This window comes from Vespa mandarinia, chromosome 3 (assembly GCF_050613455.1).
Source record: "Vespa mandarinia isolate Hongniang chromosome 3, ASM5061345v1, whole genome shotgun sequence".
Classification (NCBI taxonomy): domain Eukaryota; kingdom Metazoa; phylum Arthropoda; class Insecta; order Hymenoptera; family Vespidae; genus Vespa; species Vespa mandarinia.
The window spans coordinates 3333650-3348978 of NC_140812.1; the positions used below are offsets into that span (position 1 = coordinate 3333650).

At 27.7% G+C, this 15329-nt stretch overlaps 4 protein-coding genes across 11 annotated transcripts; 3 read left to right on the plus strand and 1 right to left on the minus strand.

The window, feature by feature from the left end:
* On the plus strand, positions 1–1866 carry LOC118448653 (mitochondrial carnitine/acylcarnitine carrier protein-like). Its single transcript, XM_085655935.1, has 4 exons — positions 1–37; positions 129–280; positions 1246–1449; positions 1657–1866. Exons 1-4 carry the CDS (start codon positions 1–3, stop codon positions 1864–1866), a joined length of 603 nt encoding a protein of 200 aa, XP_085512061.1.
* A 1657-nt stretch (positions 1867–3523) lies between these two features.
* Positions 3524–8109, plus strand: LOC118448679 (F-box/LRR-repeat protein 3). 6 transcript variants are annotated; one of them, XM_085656033.1, is made up of 7 exons: positions 3524–3783; positions 4424–4551; positions 5614–5807; positions 6936–7131; positions 7238–7457; positions 7592–7837; positions 7938–8109. In XM_085656033.1, the coding sequence occupies exons 4-7, from the start codon at positions 6936–6938 to the stop codon at positions 8107–8109; spliced, it is 834 nt and encodes a 277-aa protein (XP_085512159.1). In that variant the 5' UTR covers positions 3524–3783; positions 4424–4551; positions 5614–5807. The 6 variants fall into 6 exon arrangements, with proteins under 6 accessions (XP_085512159.1, XP_035738100.1, XP_035738101.1 ...); XM_035882207.2 differs by having other exon boundaries at positions 5614–5785; XM_035882208.2 differs by having other exon boundaries at positions 4424–4539; positions 5614–5785.
* A 555-nt stretch (positions 8110–8664) lies between these two features.
* Positions 8665–12470, minus strand: LOC118448660 (transmembrane protein 185A). 3 transcript variants are annotated; one of them, XR_004840203.2, is made up of 7 exons: positions 12236–12470; positions 11603–11948; positions 11226–11525; positions 11023–11146; positions 10722–10947; positions 10567–10641; positions 8665–9019 (listed from the first exon to the last, which is right to left on the minus strand). XR_004840203.2 is itself a non-coding variant. In XM_035882173.2 (6 exons), the coding sequence occupies exons 1-5, from the start codon at positions 12271–12273 to the stop codon at positions 10736–10738; spliced, it is 1020 nt and encodes a 339-aa protein (XP_035738066.1). In that variant the 5' UTR covers positions 12274–12470; the 3' UTR covers positions 9600–10641; positions 10722–10735. The 3 variants fall into 3 exon arrangements, 1 of the variants encoding a protein (XP_035738066.1); XR_004840202.2 differs by lacking the exon at positions 8665–9019 and adding an exon at positions 9600–10481; XM_035882173.2 differs by lacking the exon at positions 8665–9019 and having other exon boundaries at positions 9600–10641.
* A 700-nt stretch (positions 12471–13170) lies between these two features.
* RpS3A (ribosomal protein S3A) lies at positions 13171–15317 on the plus strand. Its single transcript, XM_035882174.2, has 5 exons — positions 13171–13292; positions 13862–13965; positions 14246–14568; positions 14848–15009; positions 15104–15317. The coding sequence occupies exons 1-5, from the start codon at positions 13231–13233 to the stop codon at positions 15254–15256; spliced, it is 804 nt and encodes a 267-aa protein (XP_035738067.1). The 5' UTR covers positions 13171–13230; the 3' UTR covers positions 15257–15317.
* Positions 15318–15329: the final 12 nt, after the last annotated feature.

Genomic DNA, 15329 nt, shown 5'->3' on the forward strand with positions numbered 1-15329 from the left:
ATGTTAAAAGAACATACTCCTTTACAATATTTGATAGGTAAGAAGTATAATTAACCTTAATACGATTATATATATACATCTTGAATAATTTATTTAGTTAATAATAATTTTTATTCGTTTTTAATAAGGAGGAGCATTTGGAGGTTTATGTGTAGTAGTTGTTGGTCATCCGTTCGATACTATTAAAGTTCGATTACAAATGGCACAAAATATGGATAAAAACATATACCATCTAGTTAGGAATTTCATTAGAAGAGAAGGACCTCTTGGTTTATACAAGGTGAATAATGAATTACTTTTAAATGCATTGCAAAAAGAAAGAGAAAGAGAGAGAGAAAGGGGGGAGGGAGAGAGATATATAAGAATATTTTAAGATACTGAGTAAATCACGAAATGTTATATATATCAGCTTAAGTTATATTAAATTTATAGTAAATTTTTTGTTAACTTTTTTTTCTGACAATGAATTTTTAAAGTCACTTCAGTTTTATTATTATTATTATTATTATTATTATTGTTGTTGTTGTTGTTGTTGTTGTTTGTGTTTATGTTGGTGTTCTTGTTGTTATTGTTGTTAATATTATTATTATTATTATTATTATTATTATTATTATTATTATTATTATTATTATTATTATTATAAATAAACCTATAATGTTTTTTACATCCATTTTTTAGTGAATATATTTCAGACAAATTTTGCAAATATATTTCTCTTTTTATCTGAATTAAAATAATTCTCTTCAAAGTAATTATCCTTTATCTTAATTGAAACTATACTTAAAATAGTATCCATTATTTACAATACACTTGCTTAGACCAAAAATAAATCAATGTTTAACTCTTTCAATGGCTTAAAATTCATCTCAATATCCTCTAACATATATAAAGAATTATAAGTTTATCTACAAAAAAAAATAAATAAATAAACACGTGACTGAAAATTCCGGAAAAAAGAAGAGTAAGAAAAATAATTTATTGCGATCATCTTAAAAACTCTTTAATGTTATATCCTATTAAAAGAATTTTCAATTAGCCTATTGGTAACGGAATTATCTAAGTAAGCTGATCGTGATTTACCTGACATATTATACATAATTTCTAAATAATAATTTTTCATAAAAAATGTACTCTTGATAATAACAATAAGAATAATAGTAACAGTAACAAAGGACTGACCACTTTAAAGGTATTAGAGAAAACATAAATAAAAAAGAAATAATGATTATTTTTTACACTTGATAGGGTATATCAGCACCTTTGATAACCGTCATTCCAATATCGGCTATCGGCTTCTTTTCTTTTGGTGCTGGAAAATTACTTGTTAGTGAACCAGGTCAAACAAAATTCACGGACATACAATTATTATTCTCAGGAATGTTCAGTGGAATATGCACGACTATTATAGCAGCACCTGGTGAACGTATAAAGTGCCTTCTTCAATCACAAGTACAGCTATTGCAAATATGTTAACTTTTCCGAAATATCATTCGAATTATTTTTCATAATACGGGAATATCTAAATGTCTTGATCAATAAAAAAGAAAAAAAAAAGAAACAATATTTTCGTTTATATTAAAATAAAATTGCATTTCTTTCCTCGTTATCTTTGTTTTCTTTTTTTTTTTTTCTTTTTTACTTTAAACCTTTGAAAAGAGGAATGTAGGAACGAAGAAAAAGTACAAAGGTTTCAGTGATTGTGTGAAAAAATTATTTCAAGAAGGTGGAATACGAAATATTTATTTAGGTACCTGTGCCACTTTGTTACGAGATATACCATCCTGTGTCACATACTTTTATAGTTATGAACGAATCATGGGATTTCTTTTAGACTCCTCGGAAGAAGTGAGCAATGTTTTAATATAAAAAAAATTGGCCGATTTAAATGTTGCAATTTATTATCATTGAAACTTTTGCAAATATCAATTATTAATTTTATCATTATTTTTATTAAATGATACATATTGATAAAATTTTATTTGACTCACCTTGTGTATACATTCATATATTATATAATAAACATACACATTGTTTATAATACAGGGTGTTCCACTTAACCCGAACATTTTGAATATCTTAATTATTTTTTATAATAAGAAAAAACATCGAAGGAAAACATTATTTCGTTTGAAAGAGCCAAATATTATGATAGGCAAACAATTTTTCTCGAGATCATTTTTATCGATATTTCAAGGCCATCGAACTTCTTTCTTTTTCAATTAGACTATATATTTTTATCATGTTGAAATGATAGTTGAGGTCAGAATGAATCCAACCATCTTTAGTACTATGCTTTTTACGTGATCTTAAGTTAAAAAAAAAAATTCATAAAAATTGAATTGTTAAAAAACATTTCCACGTCTCAAACATATCTAATGTAGTTTTAAAACAACAGATATTTGGCTCACAACGTATCAATAGCCGATCTAGTGTTGAATCGATCGTGATGTAGATATTCGATCTGCTGCGCTTTTATCAAATTATTTTCTTTTGATTAAATCAATAATTTATGAGACAGCTTTTCCAAAATACAGGAAAACATGAAAGAATATATTAAAACAGCATTTGCTAATATCAGTAAACAAGTAAACAAGGAGTCGCGTAAAATCGTGCATTAATCGTTTAGAGAAATGTATATTGAAGTCGATGGACAACATTTTGATGAAGACTCGTTAAAATAAATTCTTCTTCATTAATCTTTTTATCATAGTTATTTATTATTTGCATCGGTAGTCCAACTTTCGTGAATTTCTTTTTTTTGTTTTTTATTCAACGTCACTCGGATGGAGATCATAGTATTATATATAGTTGGATTCGTCCTGACCACAGTTATTATTTCTCCTCGCTAAAAGTACTCCTATTGAAAAAGAAAATATTTCGATGACTTTGAAATATCGACCTTAAAAATGATCTTGAAAAAAAATCTTTTGTTTTGCCCATCAAACAAAATAACGTTTTCATTCGATATTTTTTTCTATCATAAAATACATCGTATATCTAATATATTTTATTCTAATATTTTATTCCTTTACTAAGATAACATGGCAACCTCTACTAGCTGGTGGTATGGCAGGAGTAATGACTTGGCTTATCAGTTTGCCTGCTGATGCAATAAAGACACGAATACAAGCCTCACCAATGAAAACGTATCCTCGTGGTATCAGATCTGTTTTTCCTATCATAATGAAAGAAGGAGGATTTCTGGCACTTTATAGAGGAGTGACAACAGTTATGGCACGGGCATTTATAGCAAATGCTGCTGGCTTCTGTGGTTTTGAGTTCGCCTTTAATATTATGGATAAATTGAATAAAAAAAGAAAAGAAACAGAAAGCAAACGATAAATAGATACAAATTCGATCTTGTCTTTGCGAGACATAGATTATAGATTTGTACATATTTACTGATCAATAATTTGACATTATTGTATGTACATGTTATGTTTAAGAAGTTGGTAACTAAGAAATCTGTTTAATCGACACGTACATTGCGCAGTCGTGAAAACCGAGAAACGTTTCATTCGTGTCAGTCGATCAAGCGAAGTGTGTGTAACACGTAACGTTGCTTTGAAAAATAACGAAGAAACATAGAAAAAATTAAAAAATGTATAACAATAATTAAATAAAAAGAAAAAGCAAGTTTCTTTATAAGATGAAAAGTGATCGATGATATCGCGATCGTTGTCAATTTTTTTCGTACGAGACGCTTTGAATTTTGTTGGAAAAATTTGTAGAACTTGTTAACGTAAAATTCACTAATCATTGGAAATTCGCAGTTTATTCGAGGTAAAATCGTATTTGATAAATCTAAGTAAATGTTTAAACAAATCTGTTAACATAATAAACAATTAGCTGCATCTATCAATGTGTCTACGTTTACTATATAAATATATATATATGTATAAAAATTCTCTTTTATTTTTTTATATTGCATGACGTTTAATTTTGCAAGTAATCGTCCTTATATATATCGTATTTAAATCATATACGTATCATAAACCATAGCGATGCATCTATTGTTCGAATTTCTTCGATAACTTTAATTAGCCCATTTATAACATGTAAATTTGATAATCAATACGTAAATATTATACAAATCTATTTAATAATATTTATTAAAAGTGATATTAACGACACCATTCTTTAATTTCTCCGTTTCATGAAAAAAGATTAAATAAATAAATAAATAAAAATAACAAAATAAAAAAGAAAGAAAATCAAGTAGATTTTTACTCAATTTTACATTAGTATATAATATAAAAAGTATCTCATTCATATTACAAATGGCAATTTTGATAAAAGAAAAGAAAAAATATTGAAAAGATAGCAGGGTATTATTCACGTGTAAACGATACTTTCATAGAATTATCTACTATAATGTTAAAGTGAAAGAATGTGATTATAAACGTTGCGTGTTTTCCGATAGACGAAGAATTTCTTTGGCTGGCAGGCGGCTTGATCGACCACGTATTTGAAATATCAACGGCACACGTGAGCGTCGAGGCACGTGCACGCTAAATCCACGACCCGTGGAATACGCATGTACGTGCTTATGTATGTATATATTACGTTTTCTGGACTCAAATGAACGACCAAACGTCGATAATTACGTATCGCTTATTTAAATCCATTTTAATTCGTTTTCAAAAAGTTTTCCATCATTATATAATCAAATTAAGAATTTATCATTTTCTTTATTTTTTTTTATTAGCCATATAATTTTGTTTGTTAGCCGTATTATGTAATTTTGTTTTTACGGGAAATATAATTGCAATTATTATCATTGTACGATCTAATTAAGAATGTGTTAATTTTTTTTTTATTAGCCATTTGCAAATTTGTAATGTAATTTTAATTTTATCGTAAACTAAGTAATCTAAGTAATCTAAGTACAGTAATCTAGTTCGAATCTGATAGCTTATAAAATATCGCTTTCTTTTTTAATTATGAGAAAAATAATAGAAGTAGGTAGATGTTCTATTAATTTATATTTAGTATAACAAAAGAGCTTTACAGTAAGAAAACAAAAATCACTTTCTTAATATAGAATGACTGACTGACGTGTGAATCAAGTAGATTGAACCAATCGAATTGATTGAAAAATATTTCTACAATGTTTGTGAAAAATCGAAAAAGTAAATGATCGAAGTATCTATCGGGGAAAATTCATATCACGATTCCAAACCCATATATGCAAACTAGTTAATAAAACTTATGTGTTAAATGTATCGAAGAGCCGTAAATCAAAGGATTGCGCTTATTAGGCACTTTTTTATATTCAATATATACATATCATGTATATGTAGAAATCGTACTATCACTAATGAATGATTCATTTAATGCATAATATGTTTTTTTCATTTCTCAAATAATAATAATTCTTTAATAACTTGACGAACTCACATTTACGTTAACTTACATTAAAATAATTGAGTAAAGTTTAATAACTAATACCTAATGTATTAATATTTTTATTCATTATATTTTTATCTTGTATATGAAATAGAAAATTTATTGTTAATGATAAAAACAATTTATAATTAAATAAATAATTGTGTGTATTGTAGAATACATACATTGAATATATTGATTGTAGAAAAACTACTTCTTTTGCAGATGTTAGAGAAAGTTTCTAAACCATGCTGAAGAAAAAAGACGTGAAAGATACATGCGCTATTTCAAAGATATATTGGAACAAAACGAACGGTGTATTTTCTTCGTCTCATCATCTTTATTTAACTGCAATAGCGGAAAACCTTACGGACTCTGAAATCAAACAAAATTACAAGTAATGCAATGATTTACGCTCTGTACGTAATTCTTCCTAGATACGTATATTCAAGAATATGAATATAGTATCGTGAATTCCATTTACTTCCTGCCAAGTATTCAACTATAGCTTTTACTCCGAATACCATTTACTGAGGTCCCTACTAAATTGCTTTTCATACACGTGAGTCGATACAGGTTCTGCGTATCCGTGTCAGGGACGTGAATTAGAACGATTTCTCCTACTGTTTAGTTTGATTATTAACACTTACAATTATTTTTTTTCTTACAATTATCAGTCAAATATCAAAAACCATCTATGATAAGAAAAAAAAAAAGAAAAAAAAACAATAATGATTTATTAAACATATACACATATATAAAGTAGATAAATAGATCACAAATATTTTTTTACCTTTTTTACACGACTCAGTATTCAAAAGATATATAAAATATAACGAAGAAATCGTATAAAAAATATCTTAAAGTAAAAACGAGTGTACACGTGAGCGGCGAAGAGAAGCACGTGAGTGTCCTACTAGATTCTTGCTGTTAGTATACTCCGAACAAGTCCCTGACCCGTTTTGCAGTACTTTTACTGTACCTTCTCGCTCATACTAACACCAGAGTAAAATACTTGGCCAATAGAGTGTTTCCTTTTGGTCCATATCCTCACGTGTAGCGGTCAGACCGGTCCCCTCTCCCTTTTTCTCTAAGTAGAAAACTCCTGTCTTTCTCCTCCCCCCTCTCTCTTCTTGACTTCATCCCCTGTACAAATTGAGATCAATGGTGAACTTACACAATGATTACGTGCCTTTCCAATCCTCCTTTCGCTTTTTCTCGGTGTTTGATCTTTCCTAGGTAGTTGGTGAAAAGACTTCGCCACTTGGCGACGAATCTTCGATTTATCTTCCTTCTTCGTGATTAAAGTTTAACTAGTTTTTAAGCTTGAATGTATTCATAGCTTTGTTTCTGCAAGCGTTTTTGGTTTTTTTTTTTTTTTTTATATCAAAAAAGAAAAATTGTTCAATTAGATATATTTTAAAGGTAGAGAATCTAGTGATTATAATTTTATTCTTTTTATTTTATTTATTTGTACATTTCTTTTTCTTTTTCATTTTTATTTCTTTCGTGTTTTGTTTGATCCATTTTGTGCATTGATTTAATAGATGTTGGCACTTATAAATACGTCGAAATCGACGTACCTCGATATTGACAGTGAAGGCTTCAATACCGCATTGACATTGTCGAACGAGAAGACAACGGTAGAGCAGAGGAAGGAACGTCGGGAAGTCGAGGACAATGCGTGGACGAAGAGTCTTCAACTTCTGAGGATCAGAGGTTCACCGCATTTGTTGCCGGAAGGTAAGTTCGTTTTATTTTTCTTTTTTAGATTTAAATGAAAAAAGAAAATATCGAAATAATGTAAAAAATTGAAAAAAAAAAATAAAATTGTAAAATAATTTTTCAGATATACTAACGTTGGTGAATCACTGTCGATGTCTTCGTGAATTATCCATGTCTTATACTTTATTAAGCGACGATTTACTGATGGCTTTGTGCACCGAAAAAGAAATCAATTTGGAGACATTAAAAATAGAAGTACATTCTGAAATAAGACCACTTCCTGTTATCGATGAAAAAGTATGGACAACATTCGTCGATCGGTTTCCAAACATCAATCTCGTTTTGTGAGTGACCAATGTATATTTATGTCATTTTCTTCTCGAGTTTCGTTGATGATCTTAAAAAACGAAATAAAATGATTAATCACAGTTATATTAAATAACGTATTATTGATATAAGTAATCATTTTTGTCTTCAGATTGTCTTACATAACTGATGAAGAAGAACACGAATCCCTTTTCACGTCACATATTCCAGTGACGCACTTATATTTTGGAGAAGCGCCATCGGAGTCAATAGCATTGCGAATTCACAGTTATTGTCCGCGATTAATGGAACTGGTTATAGCTGCTTACGGACCTGGCCTTATTGATGATGTTTTAATTAACGTTGCTAGAGGATGTCCTCATCTTAATGCCATTGGTTTGGGCGATTGTGAAATTAGGTATTATAATAATAACTAAAATCGTTAACGTCAATATATGGATGTTTTCCATGAAAATAGATCGAGCATAATTTTGTTCTAATAATTGTTTATCTTTTAGTTGTACGGGTCTTCTAGAATTTGTTACCTTATGCGCCGAACGCTTAAAAATACTTTATATCCGCGAGACATCTTTAATAGAGAATTCAGAATTGGATGTCTTGGATGTAACAGCTAAGGTTTCTTCTCTCCTTGGAGACACTTGGGTACCTGAATATATACCTTTATGGTGAAATGATTAAATAACGGGAAATGTTGAAATAATAAGGATAAATGACGTTAATTTAAAACGTTATAAGATGTGATAAATGATACGTATGAGAAAAGTATACGTATAAGTGATAATCAAAACCCAAGGATATCTGTTTTTTACTTTTTGTACCGATAAGTTATTTAGACTATAGATCATTGAATAATACAATGTACATACATATTGTTTGTGTTAGAAGTTTGCAGTATTTTTAACTATAAAAATGTCAATGTATTAATACTATTTTAATATTTAAGGCCAATAATACTCTGTATTTCATTATGTGTTTAGTATTTTCAGTTTAAATCGATATTTTAGATAATATATATACATATATATATATATATATATATATATATATATATATATATATATATATATACAGATACTTTGTTATATAAATTAATCGTATTCATTGATATCAAAAAATATAAACTTTATTTGATTATAATGGACTTACTGTGTAATATATATATAAAATAAAATAATATCACTGATTATTCATGATAACCATCGCTCAACCGATATGCATAATATATATGTACATATATATATATATACATGTATATATGTATATATATATATATATATACATATTATACAGTATCTAATATAATACACACATACGCGCGCGCACATACACACACAATATTATTGTAATGTAACGAGGTTTGTACATTTTTCTACAATATAACACAAGAATTGATTGGGCATTTAAAGATATGATTCCTAAAAACGTTAACAATTGTTTCCGATTATTATTTTCTAAATTTATATATATGTAATCTTTTCATTTTTATATCTTGCCAATATTATTGTAAAGATGCGAGGTGCTCAGTCTTGTATCCCAGCCAGTAAATCCAATCTCTTTGTTTTTAAGCCTCATGAAGTACCTAACATTTGAACAATTCACATATTTCAGCTAATAACGAAGTTTACAATAATGTAAGGATACAAAATATTTTAATACAATAATTCGTCTGTATAAGAAATAATTTTATGAAAGAATATATCACTCGATCTAAATCATCAAAGTATAATAAAATTTTTCATATCGAATAAATCATTAGTATATGTATATATATCGATATAGTTAAAATATTTATAGCAAGTACTCAAATATCGAATTGGAAGTAACAAAGCCTTTTAATTTCTAATGTGCATGTACCCATACTTAATCATGAAATGTAATAACATTTAATGATAGAACTTTGTGTATCACAACCGCGAATTGTATATATTATACAATATTGCACTTTTTGCAATGTTGCAGGAACACATTGTTACAAAAATTTCATGATGTCCATGTTACGCAAATATAAATATGTGTCTGAATATATATATATATATATATATATATATATATATATATATATACATATATATATATGTATATATATGTATATATATATGTATATATACATATATATATATATATACATATATATATATATTTATATTGTGAACAATTGCATGTATTATAATTTTTGTACTGTGTTTTTGACACTTTTGAAGACATAATGTAGTACAGAACTTAATCTATACTGAAAATATATATGTATTTATAGGTACATCACGTACTTCTACTAGATATCAATAGAAACTGATTGTTAAACTTATTTAAAATATATCATTTGTAATGGATGATTAGGAAAAATATTCTAAGAAAGATGTTGTCATTAATGTCTGCTTCAACCCACTTTGTATTGGTAAATATATCCTATATACAATAATTATTTGTTCTTTATATGCAACTACCTATTTGAATGAAACAAAATCTTTTTAGAAGAACGAAAAATGAGTTGCAACAATAATTGCGAATGATCAAATTTTTAAGCGTTTCATTATTACAATATACCACAATCGATTTTTAGCACCATCATAGACATAGTTATTGTAATTAATGCATTGATTTATATATAAACTATTTTCAACACAGGCCAACTATCTTATATTATCATAATATGATTTACAATTGATAGATAAGAAAAGATAAACTATTAGGAAAAAAGATTTATATTTTAAAACAGAATTATTGAAATAAATGGACGGGTCAATTACTTATGCTAAACACAAATTAAGTGATCAAATATGCAGAAGCTAAGATAGATTTAAAATCGTTATCATATTGAGCACCATAACAATTAAACTATAATATATTTTAGGGACTAATTACTTCAATTTTTATGCAAACATAAATTTGTTTCACCCTTTATTTCAAATAGGGACAACATAATTACCTTCCTAATTTGTATTATATAAAACAAACAATGCTCTTCTGAACATGTTTAAATTTCAATTTCCAATAACAAGATGCATAACATGATCATCACGATTGCCCTGGCGCATGTTAAACTAACAATAACAATTTTTTATAAGATCTAGTGTAGCGAAAATAACAATTTTGTATGTATAATTTAATGTACAATTATATACCCACCTCTCTATTTTATGTTACATACATGGCATGTGAATCCACTAGTAACGTTGAATGTATTAATGTTCAAGATAAATTCTGTAATGTAATGCAAAGCGTGTTAACTTGGAAATATTAATCTAATATATATAAATGAGATTATTAAAATATATGTATACCTAGGCCAATTTGATCAATCAGGCATGTCTATGGAAATTATAGGCACTACAGGTTTTGTTAGGTCGATTTTTTTTATGTGCTTCTCATTCTTTTCACTAACCATTGGTTCAGATGGTGGTTGATCTTGATCACCTCTTGGTTGATAAGAAATGTTACCATATTCTTGAAGCAATGGACATAGGCTCAACAGAAAATGGCAGAAATCTTTTCTAATACCAAACCACCCTATAAAAAATGAAAATATGTTTTTATAGATTGATTAAAGATTTACACGTGTTTAAATACATTAACATTCCTTACATCTATTTCCTCCTTTTGCTCCAAAAGACATGAAGATAAGTGTCATGTGAGATATGAGAAGAGGCATTGCCACTGTTGTATAATTTAAAGAAATATCACCATCCAATTTATTTGCTAATAGTACCTGATAAAATAAAACAATAGATAATTTTAAAAATTTAATATTAATCAACACATATAATATTCATTTTCGTATTACTCACTTGAAATACTAAAATTGGAACTACAAGAAATGTATATGCTAGTGCTGAGTTTAAAGATGTCCGCCTTTGCCTTGCATTAATTTGAGGTGTTCTTAATAAAACAGCAGCAAACACTATTGCATATAAAACAGCAACTAGAGACAAACAAAGAAGTGCCCAAAGAGGTACAAATACTACCTCCCAACTCCAAGTAATAAAGCTATCTAGTCTTAGTGCCAAGAAGATAAATTGTAATACATTGACTGCACAGAATAGTTCAAGTTCGAAAGACCTATCATGTTTCACAGCCCAAATGCAAACCTAAAGTATAAAGATGATAATCGTCAATATATAAATATAATCTGTAGTAACTAAATAAACAAATAAATAATACATACAGCTATAGATACAACAGAGATGAAAATCAGTGGTATAAACACTAATATCCATAAATGCCTATCAGATTCCAGTTTGTCACACACTAATAATTCGAACATTAACAAAATCAAATGTAATGCCAAAGTAATCAACATTGCCTTGTAATGAACATAGGCATCTCCTTCCAATCTTGAATGTGGATGTCTCCACCACACATAACTTCCAATGGTAGCACCCAATATTACCATACCTTTCCAAAACCAAATTGGACTAAATATTGTCCAGTAACTCCATTCTATGAAACCGTCCAATCGAAGAGCGAACAAAGCAGTAAATATCATCAAACATGAGTAGACTAAAAATTTGCTATAAAATCAAAAAAAAAAAAAAAAAAAAAGAAAAAAGAAAGTATAAATAATGAATTTTAATGCACAATCATTCTTCTATTGTATCATTTATTATTATTATTATAACGGTTAAAAAAATGTAACATACAGATTAAATATTTATATTTTTGTATATCCTTTGTTATTATTTAAACATAATAGAAATAATTCTTTCCTTTATTGATATTCACATAAACGTATCACAAAGAACTGATTGATAAATTTAGAATAAGATCGAGATCTAAATACTAAGACAAGAAGGATTACCTTGGATTAAAATCTTGGAAAAGTGTTTGCAGATTCATATTTATCAGCACTGCCACGAAAGATCAAATCTTTTTCGATAATATTTATAAATTTTTCTGAACATTCCACGAGTAATTTTTCATTTATCGCGCAGTCTATTGCGGAAAATCACGGAGAGTAGCTCATGCATTTGTCCTGCATAAAAAATAAATTACATAGTATCGCATGTAAAATTCGAAGCGCACTGAAAGTAGCCAAAGGCCACCACTACCAGCTGTCGACATTCGATATACGTATACATAGTAGAAAACTTCGTGAGTATACGAAACTTCAATTTATCATATACATGTATACGTGTATATTTCGTATGTATTTTCTAGTGATTGGAAATTATCATTTTCTTATATTTGTAGTTATTGATAATGTCTGCAATTTTTTTGAATAATAATCTTTGTAAGATTTGATATTTTTATAATTCTTGATAGAATATTATCTTCACGAATTTCACTTTATTTTATAAAAAGAAATTATTTCGCGAGATCTTATAATCTTAAAAAAAGAAATCTTGTACGATTTAAGAAAACGAAAATAAAATGTTAAATATTACTTTAAATCTAGACAAAGGAAAAAATAAGTAAAAAAAGAAAAAAAAAATAGAACTTTTAGACATTTTTTATAAATTAATAGAATTGATTCTCTTTTCTTTGTTAATAATTTTTCTTTGTTTAATAATTTCTAGTATATTTCTCCAAAAATATTTTTTCAATCAATTTTTAATAAAATCCATTAAATTTCATTTTTAATTTATTAAATTTCATTTTTTTCATTACTTTTGATATTATTGTCCTTAATATTAGTTCTGAATGCAATAAAAAAGCAATAAATTTGAATCAACAAATCACGTAATTTCGACCAATAGCCATACGAAATTTCCTCCCATCTTTCTTATTTAACAGCTTATGTTGCTTACTTCCGTTCAGAAGTAGACGTTCTTCTTTCCGCTTGTAACTATAATCATGGCGGTGGGTAAAAATAAGGGCCTGTCGAAAGGTGGGAAAAAGGGTGTTAAAAAGAAGATGTAAGTAAATAATAATATATTTTTCATGAATATCATTCACCTGAGCATTCAGAAAAGTGTTCTTCAAAGTTTTAATTTTCGCGATTTCTGTTTTTTTGATGGATTCGTCTAACCTACCACAAGGCCATTCATGCTTGCGATACTTACACTAGAAGTCATAATATGTTATCGTTTAATATTATATTTCTTATTTCACAAATTATGATTTTAAAATTGACAATGAATTATATTTGATATATTGTAGCACTTTATCGATAATAGGTTACTTTATCGATATAAAACTATGGTAAACTTAAATATTTATATTTTTGCTACTGTCATATTAAAATTATTTTTTCATAAATATATAAATTACATATTTTTCGCTACAAAATTAAAAATCCTACTTTTGTAGAATATATCGCGTTTTTTCATGAAAATTTAAAATGCTTAACCTCAAAATTATCTTTGAGATGATTCAAATATAGTTAATCTAGAATAAAAATTATTTTTCTATTTTCTTATAACGGAATAACAAGTAATTATTTAATATGCATTAATTTTATATTACAATTGAAATTTTGTTTCAGTGTTGATCCCTTCACACGGAAGGACTGGTATGATGTGAAGGCACCGTCTATGTTTACAAACCGTCATGTTGGAAAAACATTGGTAAACCGAACGCAAGGAACGAGTAAGATATCTTATTAAATTTTTTTAATTATATATGTATAATTGATATTTATATGAGAAGAAATATAGTGCAACCTCAGCTCCACAATAATATTCTATAATTTTTGTGGCTTTTCCCGTTGCATATATTAAAACTGGCATGTAATTATTACATTATTGTTTTGCATATAGCAATGATGCCATTGTTAAATGCCATAAAATTAATACTATTAATCAAAGTACTTCTTCTCCTTTATTTTTACACATTTTCATATCATGTTTATTATTTTTTTGTTCGACAGAAATTGCGTCGGAAGGTCTGAAGTTCCGTGTGTTTGAGGTTTCATTAGCTGATCTTCAAGATGACAATGATGCAGAAAGATCCTTTCGTAAATTTAGATTGATTGCGGAAGATGTACAAGGTCGTAATGTGTTAACTAACTTTCATGGAATGGACCTAACAACAGACAAACTAAGATCCATGGTAAAGAAATGGCAGACTCTGATAGAAGCTAATGTTGATGTAAAAACGACTGATGGCTATTTGCTCAGAGTTTTTTGCATTGGTTTTACAAACAAAGACCAAATGAGCACTAGAAAAACATGTTATGCCCAACATGCGCAAGTGAGTATCTACGATTGTAAAACTTTTTTGTTTAAAATAATAAGATTACATTGCAACTAATATTAATATATAAATATTTTTATAAATATATATATTAATATATAAACATTATATAAAGTTGCATATATAAAAAAAGCACTCTCTTACCACACTATTCCTGGATAAAGAAATAGTGATATTTGATGTTGCAACAATTCAAAAAGCAAAAAAAACATTGTTAAATATGTCTAATTCCGTTAACATTTCACTAATCTTTAATTACTTTTCATTAACAACTAGGTTAAAAGAATTAGACAAAAAATGGTAGATAATATCACGAATGATGTTATTAAAAGTGATTTGAAAGGTGTGGTCAGCAAGCTTTTGCCTGATGCTATGGCCAAAGACATAGAAAAGGTATCTCAAAGTGTATATCCACTTCATGATGTTTACATCCGCAAGGTATCAATCTAATTAATCGAACATATATTTTAAGAAAATTATACTAAACTATAATGACTATTGAATAATATTTAATTACGATTCTTGTATCTAGGTAAAAGTTTTGAAGAAACCAAGATTTGAATTAAGCAAATTGCTTGAACTACATGGTGACGGTGGTGGTAGTAAGAGCGAAGACATTGGAGAAAGTGGCTCGAAGGTTGATAGGCCTGAGGGTTATGAACCTCCAGTGCAAGAATCTGTATAAGAGATTTATTCTCTTATTATATTTCTTAAAAATAAAAACCAGAATTTCGTGTTAAAAAAAATGTTTTTTTTTT